The 19,807-nt window shown below is 48.7% G+C and overlaps 1 protein-coding gene across 1 annotated transcript in view; it reads left to right on the top strand.

The window, feature by feature from the left end:
* The first annotated feature begins 6,303 nt into the window (after nt 1-6,303).
* Nucleotides 6,304-19,807, top strand: part of glra1 (glycine receptor, alpha 1) — a 74,050-nt gene continuing 60,546 nt past the window's right edge. The window contains exons 1-2 of the mRNA XM_056438897.1: nt 6,304-6,573; nt 15,671-15,675. Coding sequence (XP_056294872.1) covers nt 6,304-6,573; nt 15,671-15,675 — 275 coding nt within the window. The remainder of the gene's footprint in view (nt 6,574-15,670; nt 15,676-19,807) is intronic.

Raw genomic sequence — 19,807 nt, 5'->3', positions numbered from 1 at the left:
ATTTCGATGCTTTTGTACCTGTACTCTAGCAAACGACAAATAAACCATCATCATCATTAACACGTACGGGGGGGGGGGTCATTAACACCTACGGGAGGGTTCATTAACACGTACGGGAGGGTTCATGAACACGTACGGGGGGGTTCATTAACACGTACAGGAGGGTTCATTAACACGTACGGGAGGGTTCATTAACACGTACGGGAGGGTTCATTAACACGTACGGGGGGGGGTCATTAACACCTACGGGAGGGTTCATTAACACGTACGGGAGGGGGTTCATTAACACCACGGAGGGTTCATTAACACGTACGGGAGGGTTCATGAACACGTACGGGGGGGTTCATTAACACGTACAGGAGGGTTCATTAACACCTACGGGAGGGTTCATTAACACGTACGGGAGGGTTCATGAACACGTACGGGGGGGTTCATTAACACGTACAGGAGGGTTCATTAACACGTACGGGAGGGTTCATTAACACGTACGGGAGGGTTCATTAACACGTACGGGGGGGTCATTAACACCTACGGGAGGGTTCATTAACACGTACGGGAGGGGGTTCATTAACACCTACGGGAGGGTTCATTAACACGTACGGGAGGGTTCATGAACACGTACGGGGTTCATACGCACGGGGTTCATGAACACGTACGGGGGGGTTCATTAACACGTACGGGAGGGTTCATTAACACGTACGGGAGGGTTCATGAACACGTACGGGGGGGGTCATTAACACCTATGGGAGGGTTCATTTACACATACGGGGGGGGGGGTTCATTAACACATACGGGAGGGTTCATTAACACGTACGGGGGGGTTCATTCATACATATGGGTAAATACTACATTTATTTAAATCTCATCGTAAGGTCACCTCGGGGGAAACGCCAGGTCGGCCAGAGACGTCATTCGGTCCGTCTGACGCCTCGACCAATCAGGAGAGAGGCAGCCGGCGGCCTCAAGGACGACGTGCAGGAGCCGAGGGACGAGAGAGAGAGAGAGAGAGAGAGAGAGAGAGAGAGAGAGGGAGAGAGGGAGAGAGAGGGAGAGAGAGAGGGAGAGAGAGAGAGAGAGAGAGAGAGAGAGAGAGAGAGAGAGAGAGAGAGGAGAGAGAGAGAGAGAGAGAGAGAGAGAGAGAGGGAGAGAGAGAGGGAGAGAGAGAGAGAGAGAGAGAGAGAGGGTGAGAGAGAGAGAGAGGGAGAGAGGGAGAGAGAGACCATAGAACCACATAACTATTCCTCAGTCTGAATTAAGCAGATTGCTCAACGTGGTCCCTCGTATGAAAATGAAGAAATGTCTCTTAATGTGATTGCCAGCGGTGGCCTCGCCGCAACTCAAGGTTGAGGTTGGGTGTGTGTGTGTGTGTGTGTGTGTGTGTGTGTGTGTGTGTGTGTGTGTGTGTGTGTGTGAATGTGGGGGAGGGGGGCGGGTGGTTAGAGGAGGACATTTACAATGTAATGATGCCAGGCGAGCATCAAGGAGAGAAGACGCTCGGCCGGTCCTCAGCTTCACCTTGTCGGCTGCAGAGCAGGACGAGCTAACAGCTAACGGCTAACGGCCAGAAGCTATCAGCCAGAAGCTAACAGCTAACGGCTAACAGCCAGAAGCTAACAGCCAGCAGCTAACAACTAACAACTAACAACTATCAGCAAAGGACGGACACACACATATACGTGTATTTATAAGTGTGTATATATATACAGAGAGATACCTTTTAATTTTGTATTTAATATTTATTGAAATGTATTTATATATTTATATAAATATATTATTATATGTATAAATATATTTATATAAATATATTTAAAAATGTAATATATATACTGTACATGTTTATAAATATATATGTTTTTTTATTATAGATATATATAAGCGTACCCTTAAATTCTTCCATCATTAGCTTTATTATTAACTCATGCACTGTATTTCCAAAGGTGACAAGTCAACCAAAATGTCCGTGGTGAGCTTAGCTCCGCCCCCAGGCCAGAGCGCCATCGGGTCCAATCAGCCACGGACACTGAAGGCAATAAGAGAAAAGATGCTGCTGTGGTCATGTCTGCTCACCATGTCGGATCCATTTCAGATACCCCCCCACCCAGTCCTCTCCTCGAGTCCTCTCCTCGAGTCCTCTCCTCGAGTCCAGTCCTCGAGTCCTCTCCTCGAGTCCTCTCCTCGAGTCCTCTCCTCGAGTCCAGTCCTCGAGTCCTCTCCTCGAGTCCTCTCCTCGAGTCCTCTCCTCGAGTCCTCTCCTCGAGTCCTCTCCTCGAGTCCTCTCCTCGAGTCCAGTCCTCGAGTCCAGTCCTCTCCTCACACCAAAAGCTAAACTATTTTTTCGCGCGACCGAATCCCATGAGAAGTCGACGTACAGACGCGTGTGGCTGCGATAGACGCGATATTTTCCCGGGCGGCGCGTTCGGGGCGTTTGGGGCGACTCGTTGACAGCGGCGCAATTTTCGCCCCGAGTTGAAATATTTGAACTTTGAGACGGTCATCTCGCAACTCGGCCAATCAGCTCTTGAGTTCTCTCTCGTAGCTGGAAGCGGAAGTCTTTCAGACGTAACAGTGACTTCATCGGTGAAAGTGACCGAGCTGAGTGAGCCTACGGGTGATGTCATCAACCCAAACACGAGGGCGTCAGTGTGTGGGACGTCCACAACAAGTATAAAGCAGAACTAGTGGTGAGTTATTCTGGTGGATGGAGGAGATGATAACGGTCTTTACGGAGACGAGACACGGAGATAAGCCCCGCCCCTCGCGGAGCGTCTCGACGCTCATGGTGAGAACACGGTGAATGGTCGAGCGAGTAAACTCACGCGTTTTGGGCGACACGAAAAATAGTTTCGCTTTTGGTGTGAACCCACCTTTAAAGTAACATTATGCAACAATTGTACCTTAAAATAACAGCTTGAAAAAAGTTGTGCCGCTACAATGACTTTTAATATGGCGATTTGCGGCTCCGCCATCGGGGGTCTGTGCGGAAATAACTCCGCTATGTAGGATTCTGGAGCCGCCCGGTCCGGGGCGGATGGACTTCGACCTGCTTTCTGGCAGTGATTACGCAATGTCATATAGTGCCAGTCCACGCTCGCAGCTCCAGTATAAGGGCGAAGCAAGCGAAGTCTCTTGTCATGAATTACACGTTCCAATGTCAATTATGAATATGTAGCTTTTTGGTGGTGTCAACAATATTGTATTCGATCACACGTACTCCACATTCAAACATTTAGAAAACAACGTATATCGGCTCAAAACGCGATCAGTATTTCATCTAAACTAAATGTCATTCTTTTGGTTATGTTAGCATTCATCTCCGATATCACAATGAATAAAAATATGCAGTCATATTTATGTAAAATCTTTGAATATTCGTACCTTATCGGTTGACATCATTTCTTGGTTTCTGACTTCGTCTGGTCATCAATACAAGTGATGCGAGGCTGCATCTATCGTAACTGGGTATTTACGACACTGAAGTAAACATTAAATACTGAAGGGGGCGCTAAAAGGGAAAAACTCCATGATGGGGCTTTAATGCGCGGCGTCTGATATTGATGTCAGTTCCGGGAGAGAGCGGCTCCGAAACGCCTCCACGGAGATCCGTAACACTCGGCATGAGGAACAATCGCGGGCAGATGGCGGCGTGCGGCCACGCTCCGAGCGACGCCATTACAGAGCCAGCGGAGCGAGGTTACAGGAGAGCGACACGGCGTTATGACGAGGAACGGCGGTTAGAAGGAAATCAAGAACGAGCGGCAGCGAGCCGGAAGCTACGGCGCGCTCCGATCCTGGAGAAGCCGGAGCCCGAGAAGACGGAGGCGTGTGAATCTTTGGACGATCCTGCAGCGAGAGGATCCGTCCCACAATGCAATGCAAACCCGGGGGGGGGGAAAACATCTCCCGCTTCATCTTTTCTTTTTCCTCGTTCATCCTCCTGAGGCCGTGCACTCGCGTGGTTTCTCCGGCACCCCGACGAGACGAGAAGATCCGTGTTAACGGAATCTTTTTTTTGTTGGCCTCCAGCTGTGACGTAATTCTTTCACGTCTGCGCCGAGAGGATCTGAGGGAACGCCGCCCGGAGGCGAGAGAGAGGCTCGCTCGCCATGTCTGTTCGAAAGCTTCGAGACACTTCCGGGATTCCAACCGTCATCATAAAAACACACAGCTGGTGGTCTGAGCTGAACGACCCCCCCACCCCCATCACCAGCCTTAATGGGTCGCCCCGCTCCAAAGCCAATCACGGCCCCCCTGCGACTATGAATCCCCGGTGCTGCACTTTGAGGAGCATTTAAATAAAGAGCGATAATGGCCGCCTGATGGCTTAAACATTCATCTCTTTGCTCTTCACGCGGAATTATAGGAAATAAAAACACGCGTGTTTCTGCTGTTCAGGCGGAGATGAAATTAAACAATTAGTTATATCTTCTCATCGCTCGACGAAAGAACTATTACAAAAACTTTTAATCAGTTTTTTATGGAAAATAGGGGTAAAAATAATGTAAAATTTTTATATGAAACAATATATGTATATATATATGTATATATATATATATTAATAATATATATTTTAATTAATATGCATTTCAAGTTCAATAGACTTAATGAAGACTTCAACAGTTTTTCATTTTGTATGATTATAAATTATTGACAACAGTAGAACAATAACTCAAGGAAACCACATCTTATCATCAATATTCATATTTTTTAATATTCGCTTTGAACACGTGAAATAATCTGTTACAACCTCTAGACCAGGGGTGCTCAATACGTCGATCGCGATCGACCGGTCGATCGCGGCGACCTGCCAGTCGATCGCGGCGTTGTATGGTAGATCGCATGACATAAAAAAAATTTGGCCCGCCCCCCTGTCACTTTCTCTATAGCGCCACATTACAGCAGCAGCATGTCATTTCTGTCTCTAGTGTCGCGTTAACAGTCCTCTGCCCGCCGTCTCGTGCGCTGCAGAGCTCCGACACCGGTTTGCGCGCATTGGGACGGAGCAAAAAAAAAGTCACTAGCACCCCCCGTCAACAATCCTTCTCGGCTCGCGCGCCACTCTCACTACCACCCCCCGTCGGTCGATCGCCTTGACTTGGTCACATAGTAAGTAGCTCGCATGCTGAAAAAGTGTGAGCACCCCTGCTCTAGACATTTAAAAATGTGGGAGTGTGTGTGAGTTGGTTTCACTTCTTTTCTTATTGTATATCTATATATAAATAAATATATATATATGATATCTATATATATATTTATTTATCTAAATATTTATAGATTTAAATATAGATACATATATACATATATATATAGATACATATATACATATATATATGTGTATATATATATATATATAAATGTATATATCGATACATATATATATATGTATCTATATATCTAGATATATATACATTTATATATAAATGTATATATATCGATACATACATATATATATATATATATGTATATAGTATAGTAGTTCAATATAGTGCAGCGCAAAACATAATGCACCAAAAAAATAGATATTAAATCTAAATAAAATTGTTAATCTTTCTTTGTGATATTTGGAGCAATGAGTTACTTCATTTACCCCCCCCCCCCCACATGTGGACCCCCTATTCCCTGAGTGTATAATATAAGCACCACACACACAAAAACACACACACACACACACCTCCATATCAGGTCGGTGTGAACTCATCACTAACTTCTTATTACCGGGGGTTTCTCCCGAGGGGACCGACGCGCATCCAAGGCAGAGCTCGCGCTCACCTCTGCCGGCCAATCGGAGACGAGCATGGAGGACCGACGCCCACCAATGGCAGCGTCCCGGTGGGCGTGTCCTGTGCTGCAGCCGAGGTGCGATGTGTGTGTGCGTGTGTTTGGGGGGAGAGTTTGCTAAATGACTGCAGCAAGAAAAGTCCGCGCCGGAGCTCCAGCGAGGCCGGTTCCGTTCCGTCCGAACCTCCGCGCGTGAGAGCGTGCGTGCTGAGTGCGTGCGTGCGCGTGCGTGCCACGGTTACCGGGGGCCAGTGTCACTGCCGCTCTCCTGCCACGGAACACGGTCCTCACCGGCCCGACGCGTTTTTATAAACACTCCCTTCTCCCCAAGAAAAGGGGAAATCCGACATTTATTTTTCATTTTTCTTTCTTTCTCTCTTTTTTTCTTTCTTTTTTTTGAGTGTGTGTGTGTGTGTGCGTGTGTGTGTGTGGTCTCTTTTTCCCATCGGGAGCTGGTGCCCGGATGGGAGCGGATGCGGAGCGCAGCAGCGGCCGCCGGTGCGTCTCCAACTTGACCCCCACCGGACAATGGGAGTAGCTGAGCCGGGCAGCAAGTACGACCACCACCAAGACCAAGACCACCACCACCTAGACCACCAAGACCACCTAGACCACCACCACGCGCCCCTGGGAGACACGAGCGAGCAGCGGCAGGAAGAAGAGGTGCAGCCGGCGGAGAGGCAGCAGCGGACCGGGAGGCGCACGTCCCTCCTCCCCGAGCGGCAGCGGCGGGACACGCGGAACGTGAGCGAGACCGGGAGCGGGAGCGGCGAAGCGCGGGCCGCCTGTGGGATGCGCGTGAGAGACAGACCTGCAGACCTGAGGACCAGCTCTCCTCTGCGTGGAATATAACACCTGCACGCGCCGTGGAGACACCGGGGAGGAAGAGCAGCAGCAGAGCCCCGTGATTCTTCCTCTTCTTCTTCTTGTTCTTCTTGTTCTTCTTCCTCTTCCTCTTCTTCTTCTTCTTCTTCCTCTTCTTCTCTGAAGGAATATGTCTGCTTTCCTCTGGACCCGCTGCGGGTCGCACCGGCTGGACTTGAGAGTAATTGGGTGTAATTGCGTGTCAATTAGCAGCCGCCTGTGAGCAGGCTAGCCCCCCCCCCCCCCCAACCCAAAGCCCCGGACCCGCCGCCTCCCCGCAGAACCCCCGGTGCCGCTGTCCGTGGTCCTGAACGCGGTTTTCGGCGCGTTGGATTTTGTGTATTTATTTTTCTTCTCTCCCCCCCCCCTCCCCGCCGGCGGCGCGCGGTCGGGGCCGGACACGCGCATGGTCCCCGGCCTGTGAGGTCATGAACATCCCGCAGCTCAGCACCGGCGACTCTGGGATTTGAACCACACACACACACACACACACACACGTACACACGTAAACACACGCACACAAAAATTTTTCGGCTCACCTTGGAGGTTATAAACCATAACCACCACCCCCCCCCCCTCCTCTTCCTCCCCCTTTTCCACCACTAAAGGAATTTTTTCTTTTTGTTTTGTTTTTTGGAGTGGAATTCATCCCCACAAGAGTGTGACCCCCCCTCCTCCCCTTCAGCAACACCTGCACCCCCCCCCCACCCCCTCCAAACAAAATGAGACTGGCAAGAATGTGCCGGCTAAACGCGCTGGGGATCTATTTGTGGGAAACGGTTGTGTTCTTCAGGTAAGCGGACCCGTTACATCACGTGTGTGTGTGTGCGTGTGATAACATTAAAATGTGCATGTGTATTGCTGTTGCATGTGAATCAGAGCTCCAGGGGGCTCAAAGGGAGAATCCCCCCCCCCTGAACAAAGATCCATCTGAAATCGTTGTGGGAGCCGACACGGGACTGAATCGAGTCGCAGTGAATCCAGGCAGGATGGTGTGTGTGTGTGTGTGTGTGTAGGGGGGGGGGGGGGGGGGGCGACAGCGACCACCAGCGTGCATCATGTGCTCCTCCAGAGTGTCAACAGGCATGTGAGGGGACAGGAGGCCTCTCAGGGCCACGTTACCCACGAGTCCTGCAGCACACACACACACACGCACACACGCACACTCACACACACACGCACACTCACACACACACACACACACGCACACGCACACACACGCACACACTCACACACACACGCACACATACACACGCACACACGCACACTCACACATGCACACTCACACACGCACACATACACACGCACACATACACACGCACACTCACACACGCACACTCACACACGCACACTCACACATACACACGCACACACACACACACACTCACACACGCACACTCACACGCACACTCACACACGCACACTCACACACGCACACTCACACGCACACTCACACGCACACTCACTCACACACACACACATACACACACTCACGCACATACACACACTCACGCACACTCACACACGCACACTCACACACGCACACTCACACACACACACACTCACACTCACACACACACACACTCACACACACACTCACACACACTCACTCACACACACTCACACACATACACACACTCACGCACATACACACACTCACGCACACTCACACACACACGCACACTCACTCACACACATACACACACTCACGCACATACACACACTCACGCACACTCACTCACACACACTCACACATACACACACTCACGCACACACACACACGCACACACACTCACACACGCACACTCACACACGCACACTCACACACACACACTCACGCACATACACACACACACACACACACACGCACACTCACACACACACACTCACACACATACACACACTCACACTCACACATACACACGCACTCACACACACTCACACGCACACTCACACACACACTCACACGCACACACGCACACTCACACACACTCACACAGTCACACGCGGGCGGTGCCGGGCAGCGTGAGGCGGCTGGGTGTCTCATCGCGATGGTTTAGGGTTCTGGTTGTAATTAATTTTTTCATTACGAGCGATCCGTTAATCGATTACCCAGAATGCACCTGCTGCTGCTTGAAGCTTTTAACCCGAGAGAGAAAAAAACTAAACGTGCATTTATTCTACTTTCAGAATTTAAATGTGTTGTTGTGCTGTTGATGGTACATCATCATCATCATCATCATAGTACCGAGACCTCATGCAGAGAGTGGTGCATGATGGGAAACGTAGTTGGTGCTGGACTCACAGGGACTAGACCGTTCTTCTTCTTTTTCTTCTTCTTCTTCTCTCTTGATTGCATGAAGCACACCGATGTTATTTCCCCCCCGCTCGGCCTCCGAGGGATTTCATTACGTGAACTTTCAAAGGGGGGGGGGGGTATTTGCATTCAGCGCACCGTGTTTAGTTAATGAACCGGTCCTGGTATCGCCGTCTCAGCTCCTCGGGCCCGGACTCCGTAGTTCCCTCCTTTAATTGATATCTCTTTCCCTTCCGTCCCGACTCGGACCCCCCTACACACACACACACACACACACACACACACACACACACACACACACATCCAAAGCGACTTACAATACTGTTACATTGATTCACTGGAGACGCCGCTACAGGGAGCAACTCAGGGTTAAGTGTCTTGCTCAAGGACACATCGACTAGGGCGGGGATTGAACCTCCAACCCCCTGATTGAAAGACGGAACTGCTACCCACTCACCCATAGTCACTCTCTCTCTCTCTCTCTCTCTCTTAGCCGACCCTTGACCTCTTTCCTCCAGCGGTGGGTCGGGTGATGCGAGCAGCGTCTTTATTCTGCTGTCACAACACCGACCCGTCACACATCCCTGAACACCGAGTACCGAGGACTTTATTAAATACATGTTAAACATTAAAATATGTAAATGTATTCGAACGATAACAGAGGTAGATTACATTACATTACATGTCATTTAGCAGACGCTTTTATCCAAAGCGACTTACAATAAGTGCATTTCAACCTAGAGTACAAACTAAGAACAACAAGAATACAGGAAGTAACATTTCCTCAACATAGTCGAACTACAAAAGTACCATAAGTAAGTGCTATCTAAGTGCCACTGAAGTGCTAATCTGTGTTTTAATCCAGATATAGTCGGAAAAGGTGTGTTTTCAGTCTCCGACGGAAGATGTAGAGACTTTCTGCTGTCCTGATGTCAGTGGGGAGCCTGCCACCACTGAGGAGCCAGGACAGCAAACAGTCTGGATTTCGAGTGATTAGCTCGAGGTGCAGGAGGCACAAGTCGATTGGCTGTTGCCGAGCGGAGCAACGTGCCGGGGTGTACGGTGTGACCATATCCCGGATGTAGACGGGCCCGATCCGCCCAGAGCACGGTACGCCAGGACCAGTGTTTTGAAGCGGATGCGAGCAGCCACCGTAACCAGTGGAGAGAGCGGAGGAGCGGAGTGGTGTGGGTGAATTTCGGGAGGCTGAAGACCAGTCGAGCTGCTGCATTCTGGATGAGCTGCAGGGGTCGGATGGCCTTAGCAGGTAGACCAGCCAGGAGGGAGTTGCAGTAGTCGAGGCGTGAAATGACCAGAGCCTGGATCAGAACCTGCGCCGCCTTCTGAGTAAGAAGAGGACGATTCTCCTGATGTTGTGCAGCATGTACCTACAGGAACGTCGTCGCAGCGATGTTGGCCGTCAGGAGAGTTGACTGTCGAGTGTCACCCCGAGGTTCCTGGCAGTCCGGGTAGGGGCCAACACAGAGCTGTTGAAGGTGATAGTCAGGTCGTGGGTGGGGAGCCTTTCCTGGAAGGAATAGTAGCTCAGTCTTGTCAGGGTTGATCTTCAGGTGGTGAGCAGACATCCACTGAGAGATGTCAGTCAGACAGGCAGAGATTCGTGCCGCCACCCGTGTTTCGGATGGTGGAAACGAGAAGATCAGTTGGGTGTCATCAGCATAGCTATGGTAGGAGAAGCCATGCGAACGAATGACAGAGCCGAGAGAATTTGTGTACAGAGAGAAGAGGAGGGACCCAGGACGGAGCCTTGAGGAACCCCAGTAGTGAGAGGACAAGGATCAGACACAGATCCTCTCCAAGTTACCCGGTAGGTGCGGTCTTTAAGGTAGGAAGAGAAAAGAGCGAGTGCAGTGCCTGAGATCCCCAGGTCCTGAAGAGAAGAGATCAGGATCTGGTGGTTCACGGTGTCAAATGCTGCAGAAAGGTCGAGAAGGATAAGGACAGAGGAGAGAGACGCTGCTCTAGCAGTGTGAAGCTGCTCAGAGACAGCAAGGAGGGCCGTCTCTGTCGAGTGGCCGGCCTTGAATCCAGACTGGTGAGGGTCAAGAAGGTTGTTACTGTGGAGATAGGACGACACTTGGCTCAAGATAGCTCGCTCCAGAGTTTTGGAGAGAAAAGGAAGAAGAGAGACCGGTCTGTAGTTGCTGACTTCAGACGGGTCGAGCGTGGGTTTCTTCAGGAGAGGGTTGACTCGCCTCCTTCAGAGAGTTAGGAAACAGCCAGTTGAGAGGGAGCTGTTAATAAGATGGGTGAGGAAGGTCAGAAGGTCAGGAGCAATAGCCTGGAGAATGGGAGACGGGACGGGGTCAAGGGCGCAGGTGGTCGGTCGGGCGGAGGTCACCAAGCTAAGAACTTGATTGGGAGACAAGGGGGTGAAAGAGGAAAGAGGGGGATGAAGAAGTTAGTGTTGGTGAGGTGATAGAAGATGGATTTGTAAAGGAGGAGCGGATGTCATCTATCTTGTTTGTAAAGTAGTCGACAAAGTGGCTCGGCAAAAGGGTGGAAGGAGGAGGGGACAGGGGATCAAGGAGGTTGGAAAAGATAGAGAAGAGTTTTGGGTTTAGAGAAGGAAGACTGAATTTTGGTCAGGTAGAACGAGCTTTTGGCTGCAGAGATAGAGGAAGAGAAGGAGGAGAGGAGAGATTGATAGAAGAGCAAGTCTTCCGCTTGATTCGACGGCGCCATTTTCTTTCCGCCGCAGGGTGGCTCTCTCGGCGCACCGAGTCCGACAACCACGGAGCCGGAGAGGATTTCCGAACCGGTCGTGTCTTAAAAGGACAAAGAGAATCAAGAGATGAAGACAGGGAAGAGAGGAGAGTGTCTGGCAGAGTTAGGATGCATGAGTGAGAAGCAGTCAGTTGAGGGAGAGCAGATAGGACAGAGGAGGCAAGAGAGGAGGGACAGAGGGTGCGAATGTTGCGGCGTACAGGTGCAGAGTCTGTAGATATGGGTGGGTTGTCAGTACCAGAGAGCGAGAGAGTAAGAGATGAAGAAGTGGTCAGAGACATGGAGAGGAGTCACAGTGAGGTTAGAGGTAGAGCAGTTTCTTGTGAAAATGTAGTCAAGGTGGTTGCCGGCTTTGTGAGTAGGAGGAGGGACTGAGTGAGAGGTTAAAGGAAGACAATAAGAGTAAGAGATCACATGACTTCTCTGTCTGGATGTTAAAGTCACCCAGAAGGATGAGCGGGGGCCGTGTTCCATGAAGTTCGATAGGAGGACGTCTAGCTCGCCCAAGAAATCTCCCAAAGAACCAGGGGACGGTAGAGAACAACAATGTGAAGTTGGACCGATGAGTAACGGTCACCGCATGAAACTCAAAAGTCAGTGGGATGAAGAGTGGAAGCGGTAGGGACAGAAACACCATGTGGGTGAGATGAGTAAACCTGTACCTCCACCCCGACCAGAGGGTCTGGGTGTGTGGCTAAAGGAGAAGGCAGAGGAGAGAGCAGCCGGGTAGACGTGTTGTCTACTGTGATCCAGGTCTCAGTGAGAGCCAGGAAGTCAAGCGACTGCTCCACAGCAAAGCCAGAGATGAAGTCGGCCTTGCGGTTGGCTGACTGACAGTTCCAGAGGCCTCCTGTGACCAGGTGCTGGGTGTGAGTAGAACGGGTAGGAAGGATAACAGAGGAGGGGTTCCGCACATGAATGAGCGAGTCCTATAGTAACTACAGTAGAGATACGCACAGGCATGGTAAAGACACACATATTCAAAAAATGGGGAAATACTCAGCCACCCCCGAAGACTCCAACGGAAGACTCCTATGTCTTTGTCCTCCGAGTCTCGACTCCAACGGAAGACTCCTATGTCTTTGTCCTCGAGTCTTCGTACGATGAGTCACACTGACGCTACAGCTGACGCGAAAACCCCACCCGGTTATGAGCCCAAGTTAGTGCCAATTACCTCCAGCCGCGTTGACACCGCCCCTTGGCTTTTGGTATTCAAATGACACTCAATAGAAACCAGGTGACGATCGTCGTCCAATCAGTGAAGATTCAGGTGTCGGAACACAGGACACACCTCTCTACCAAAACAACTCCTTAAAACAGGACAGACTAACAATCTAGCAGCTTTAATCAACAAATACAACAGTAACTTTAGCAGATAAAACTAGTTTAAAGAAGATACTTAGCAGGATCCAAGTAGTCAGTAGTCTCGCCTCACAGGTAGAAAATGCACACTGCAGACTTGGCCCCGGGAGATCTTTTTAAAGACACTCAGCCAGCCACGTTGACACCGCCCCTTGGCTTTTGGTATTCAAATGACACTCAATAGAAACCAGGTGACGATCGCTCGTCCAATCAGTGAAGATTCAGGTGTCGGAACACAGGACACACCTCTCTACCAAAACAACTCCTTAAAACAGGACTCATCGGCTCCACGTCACGTCGGTGTTCAACACTTCGGTGCAGCAGGAAGAAATAAAAAGTGCGAAGTCAAAAGAAAATTACAACGAAATCGTAATAAAAGAAATTAAAAGAAAAGCAACAGAATCACGTTAATACAACCGAATAGTTATTTCCTCACGGTCCCCTGGGAGAAAGTGTTGAGTTAAAGAAAAAATGTCAATGTTTTCTTTTCCTTGTCTCGTGACTCAGAGTGAATCGTGCTTCGGCCAACATTTCCTTATGAAGCACTTTAGGACTATCGACAATTTTTTTTGCTGAATCGTCACATTTCTCTGTCTACGCATGTAGAGGAGGCCCGAAACAAAGATGGCTCCCTCGTGTCATTTAAATAGTTTGGTGTCCATTCATTTGATTTGTATTGCTCAATATCTCATATTAGCTTATTCTCAGAGATCAGAGACTAGAACATGTATTTTTTTTAAGCTAACGGTGTCCGTTGCACGAGCGTCACCGCCCCCCCCTCCCCCTCGCTGAACGTGAAGACGACAGCAGACTAAACGACGTCTTTAAGGAGCGGCGTCTGAGCGGACGACTCGGACAGTGACGTTGAGCCGGAGAGGCGAGCGGCTAACGTGGCTAACGCGGACACGCGGCTAACGAGCTGACTAAACACATCAGGGACGAGCGTTCGGCTGCTGACGGGCTCAGAATACGGCGCCGCGTCCGCAGTCCGTGTGTCTGAGCCTCGTGAGGTGACCCCCCCCCCCCCCACGTGGTCCGCCTCGTATCGAACGATCAATCAGAACCGGCCTGGCGTGGCGCTTCCTGGGAAACGCCGACGTGCAAAAAAAAGTGACCACCGTGGGAATACCGACGAGTCAGACAAGAGTGACTGACAGGTCAGGGTTGACAGGTCAGAGTTGACAGGTCAGAGTTGACAGGTCAGAGTTGACAGGTCAGAGTTGACCCGTGAGCGGACGCCAACGTCTCCACTGCGTTGCTTTTCCATCGGGCAACAAGGAGAATCTTCTTTCCTTTCTTTTTAATAGGTTGGCACGGGGGGCGTCACGTTCAGAGGCGTCACGTTCAGGGGCGTCACGTTCAGGGGCGTCGCGTTCAGGGGCGTCGCGTTCAGGGGCGTCGCGTTCAGGGACGTCACGTTCAGGGGCGTCACGTTCAGGGACGTCACGTTCAGGGGCGTCACGTTCATCTGGATGTTTCTAGATGTTCGGCAGGCTTCAACTTTGCGGGGTTTTTTGGGCCTTTTGTGGAATTTCCCGAGGGAAATGTGTGTATCCAGTGATGGAGAAACACTAACGGAGCGAGCGAGCGTCCTCCGGTTCTCTGCAGGAAGGAAATTGCTTTATTTGCTTATTTATTTGTCAAATCGCGCCGGAGGTGATTTACGTTGAGCCTCCGTGTGTCGTTTTTTTTTTTTACTGCTCCCATTTGTCGCAGTGCAACCCGCAACAAATAAAAAAAATAATAATCATTTTCTCCGAGAGCTCGCCGCCTTCCGGAGAAAAAACGAGCTAATGCTCTTTGTTTTTCGTTTCACATCGACCGGCTGGACAATAATGCGTGACCTTTGCCCTCTGAGGATTCTCATATTCAATTAAGCGCCTTTTTTTATTCTCTCAAAGCGTAAACGGCGAGCATGCGGGGGGGGGGGCGAGGAGCCTCTGGGCGGGGAACGTGCGTTACGATGTAATCTGAGGTTTCTATTAGCGCGGGCGAAATATTCCTGCTGGAAGGTGACCTTGAGCTGGCCTTGAAAAACACAGCTGCGTGCCGGGTTCTCTACACACACACACACACACACACACCTTCATCGCATCGCAGGGTAAATGAAATCCGACTCGACCGGCTCGTGAAATAAATTGATGTTGAATTGTTGGCGATTTGAGGAGAAGGTCACTCGCCCGTCTTCACTCGCCCAATTCATTTGGAGTGAAGACTCCAGTTGTCAGACGCTTGTTGATAGTAAATAAAATAAGTCCTTGACTGGTGAGCCGGGGCGGCGTCTACGCCTCAGAGAGAGACGGAAGGTCCCGGCGGCTCGTCCGTTAAATAAAAGGTTAGCCGGCGGGACGATAACCCTTGAATGTCACGTTACCCGGAGCAATGTAGCATTTACAATCCGTTAGCCGGTTAAGTGTCGGCGCTGTTTACTGGAAGGACGCGAGGGTGAGAGTGTGAATCAGAAGTGAAGGAATAAGAGATGAAGTCAGACCTGAGGGACTAAACTCATGTGGGAAACGTCTGAAACGCACAATTAGATCTTTAAGTCTTTATTTTATCTACGGTTTTAAGATTTTGTGTCTTTTCATCTCCCACTGCTTTCAGACGAGGTAAAAAAACATCAGAAATACACATTCATGTTTATTTTATGTAATATACCACGCAACAGGGTCCACTTTGTGGGTTAAACAGACACAGGACTTTCACCCTGGAGGCCTCTGTCAGCGTTAGCTTGATGCTAAGTCTGAAGCCCAAAAAACATTAAAAAAGTAGTTTTCTCACTTGTCTGTGAGTTAAAATGTTCTCAACTTTGATAGATTTATTATTTGTAATCACGTCTCGGTGTGATTTTTACGTTAGTCCCGTTATTCCGTTACGTTGATTCATTATTATTTTTAACACAAACCAAAACCCGCTGGTTTCGTTACTTAAAACCTGAACAACTCAACGTTAACCACGTTGCATTGTGGGATCTAGCGAGCTGATATGAAACGTGTTCACGGAAAGTGTTTTTGGTTCCGTTCCACGAAAAAATGGGACGAGTAATGTGTTAATATAAAAATTGTTTTTAATACCACATTTAATTTTCCTTGGTAAAAACAAGATGTTGCACAATCGACAATCTCTGAGGTTTGATTTAAATTCTTCAGCCCAGATCAACGTTACGGCCACAACGGGTTCAGTCCAGTCAGCAATGCCGTTAAAAAAAGACCAGAATGCAATGCGGCCCGAGAGGCTCGACAGCATGCAGCTGGATTCTAATGCTCCTATTTATTGTTGTTAAAATAGATTTATGGATGAAAAGTAAAAAAACTCAGATCCAGATTGAGGGTGAAAGGAGTCATTCATTCAGACGTCACTCCTCTTCTGATCCACCGGAGGGAGAAAACACCACAGCAAATGAAAGTCGGGGGGGGGTCAGGGGTCAGAGGTCAGGGGGTGCCGGCCTCGGAGCCGGTGGATTTACGGTGTTGCTCAAGGACTCCAAGTAAAGGTGGAGAGCCGGGTGTCGGGTAGCGTTCTCTCTCCTGGGCCACGGAGTTATTTATGAACCTCGGCGCTTCATTTGTTCTGCAGGTGCATGGAACATATTCATATATATATATATATATATATATATATATATAAATATATTTAAATAAATATATATTTTTTCAAATACATATTTATAAGTATATGAATATAATTGTTTTATTATACATATATATATAAATATATTTAAATAAAAATATATCTTTTCAAATATATACACTACTGTTCAAAAGTTTGGGGTCACCCAGACAATTTCCTGACTTCCATGAAAACTCACTTTTATTTATCGAATGAATTGAAAATTGAATAGAAAATATAGTCAAGACATTGACAAGGTTAGAAATAATGATTCATATTTGAAGTATTAATTTTGTTCTCAACGGAGAGCAGAGGGCTTAGGGGTGTGTGTCTGTCTGAGTGTGAGTGTGTGTGTGATTATATGTGTGTGTATGGTCTTGTGAGTGTATGGTCTTGTGTGTGAGTGTATGGTCTTGTCTATGTGTCTGAGTGTATGGTCTTGTGTGTGTGTGTGTGTGAGTGTTGGTTTGAGTACAAGTACAACAATAAAGTGGATACAACTTAATTCTTCGGGTTTAAAAACTACCCAAAATAGTGTAGAGATAGTTTTACAACACCACGTTATTACTGTGTGTGTAAAGTGTGTATATCTCTACCAACACGCCTCCGGCTGGAGGGAGGTTGTACTTTGCGTGTGTACCCCTTTAAGAGCTCTGGATTCCTCCCTAATAGCCTCTCTCCCTCAGGCGAGGAACCATCTCGTTACTCTTTGGTTCCTCATCACCTCGCCAACCAAAGTCTCATTTTGCCCTCCCGCATATAATCTAAAAGCATCTTGTTATGAGTGTGAGCGTCTCCGTGGGGGTCGGGCTCTGCCGCAGTGCATGCTGGGAGGTGCGCCGGCCCGCGGCGGCTGTCTCCTTCCATCTGGATCTTTTGTAGTAGATCCTATTGGAGAAGACGTCTCCTGGGGGCCACAGCTGGACAGACGTCCACCGATATCAGACCTGGGATTAATACTGCTTATTCTGGTATATATACATATATATATATATATATATATATGTATGTATATATATATGTATATGCTCTGTTTTTTTTGTTCATTTTCTTTATTTTTTGTATTTGTTTAATTTTATATTGTTGTTTTCTTTATTTTCTTTGTTTTGTTCGTTTATTTTTGTAATTTTTGTTTATTCGTTTTTTGTTTTCTTTTTTATTCTTTTTCCTTAAATTCCAAATATTTGTATATTACCACGGACATATAGACACAGATAATCTGTTGCTGGGTATTTTAAGAGAGCACAGAGGGGGAGGAGGGGTCAAGAGGGGGAGGGGGAGTCAAGAGGGTCCACTAGCGGGTCCCCCGTCGCTCTGAGGTCGAGGCCCCGCCCCTTTCTCGGCGTCAGGGGGAATCGCTCCGCCTGTAATCGCCGCCATCGTTTGTTCAACGCTCGTTTCCATCGACTCCGAGCCGAACGACAGCAGTGTGTAGTTGTTTTTGTGTGTGTTTTTAGATTCCCGGAGTCATTAAAATAAAAGGATTACTCGGGGATTTGTCACGTCGTGGCGGGAATCACCGCCGCCACGTAATCTCTCCGATCCGACTAATTTACTGTTGCACAGAAAATAATCCAGGGGGGGGGGCAGCTTTAACACATGCAGCATAGACTTCTATACAACCAGAGGAGTCGCCCCCTGGTGGTCAGGAGAGAGAATGCAGCTTTAAGATATGAAGCATAGACTTCTATACAACCAGAGGAGTCGCCCCCTGGTGGTCAGGAGAGAGAATGCAGCTTCAACACATGAAGCATAGACTTCTATACAACCAGAGGAGTCGCCCCCTGGTGGTCAGTAGAGATAATGCAGCTGTAACACATGCAGCATAGACTTCTATACACCCAGAGGAGTCGCCCCCTGGTGGTCAGTAGAGAGAATGCAGCTGTAACACATGAAGCATAGACTTCTATACAACCAGAGGAGTCGCCCCCTGGTGGTCAGGAGAGATAATGCAGCTGTAACACATGAAGCATAGACTTCTATACTACAGGAGCTGCCGCTCTGCTTCAGAGCTTCATTAGAGCTTAAAGTATCTCCTCCTCTCTGAAGTGAGACGCTCATAATCCTTAATAATAAACTGAAGCGTGTTCAAAGTGTTTTAATAAGCGTCTCCTCGGACGCCGGCCTGTTCATCCAGCGGAGAGAACCAGAGCCTCAGACCTGCTCCTCCTCCGCGGACACGGAACTAAACATGCAAATATAATACAACATCATAATATAACACAACATATTAATATAATACAACATCATAATATAATACAACACATTAATATAATCCAACATCATAATATAATACAACATATTAATATAATACATCATAATATAATACAACATATTAATATAATACAACATCATATACGTCGCGATGTGTTAGGTTAATGTTATTTAAATCAAATTAGTCGTTCGTGTGAAGATGTGACTGATTTAGCCAAACGTGGAACCTGTGATTTATTATCTCTACGCATCATTCCCCCCCCCCCCCCCCCCAGGGGAGGCGTCACTTCTTTTCTTTTCTTCTCCTGAACGTCGGTCTCAAAACGGTTCTTCATCAGACCTCTCTGACCTATTGACAAACACTTGGGTCTGGTCCCTCTGATTCCTCCGGTTCCTCTGGTTCCTCCGGTTCCTCTGGTTCCTCTGGTTCCTCTGATTCCTCCGGTTCCTCTGATATTGAGAGTGTTTGTGCCATGAAGACAGAAACCAGAGTCTCTATTTTAAAAAGCTTTAGACCTCCTGTCTACTGCCTCCTGGGTGTTTTCCCCTCAGACGTTGAGGCCTGTGACTCTGAGCGGTGACACATCACAGCTCTGTGCTCTGGCATTTGGGAATGACCTTCAACGACTAAAGGTCGACGTTTTCCAGACTTCTTTGAAAGGCCGCGTACGCTGCGAAGCCACGCAGCCTCCGTGTGAGCCGGTCCCTAAGGCCCGGAGCTCGCTCATGTGTTCGTCCAGTGGACCACTGAGTCACGAACCCCTCACACACCAGAGACAACTTTAGAGCGTCGGAATGTGTGCGTGACCCCCGTGACCTTCTGTTTGCCCCCCCCCCCGGTTCATTACCCTAAACGGGTGTTTAGTGATGCTTGAGCTGCATCCAAAACAACAAATTATGAATTTCATAAAGACACAA

The sequence above is a fragment of the Pseudoliparis swirei genome, chromosome 19 (assembly GCF_029220125.1).
Source record: "Pseudoliparis swirei isolate HS2019 ecotype Mariana Trench chromosome 19, NWPU_hadal_v1, whole genome shotgun sequence".
NCBI lineage: Eukaryota > Metazoa > Chordata > Actinopteri > Perciformes > Liparidae > Pseudoliparis > Pseudoliparis swirei.
Note: the sequence above shows the minus strand (reverse complement) of the source record. Positions and strands in the feature narration are given on the sequence as shown.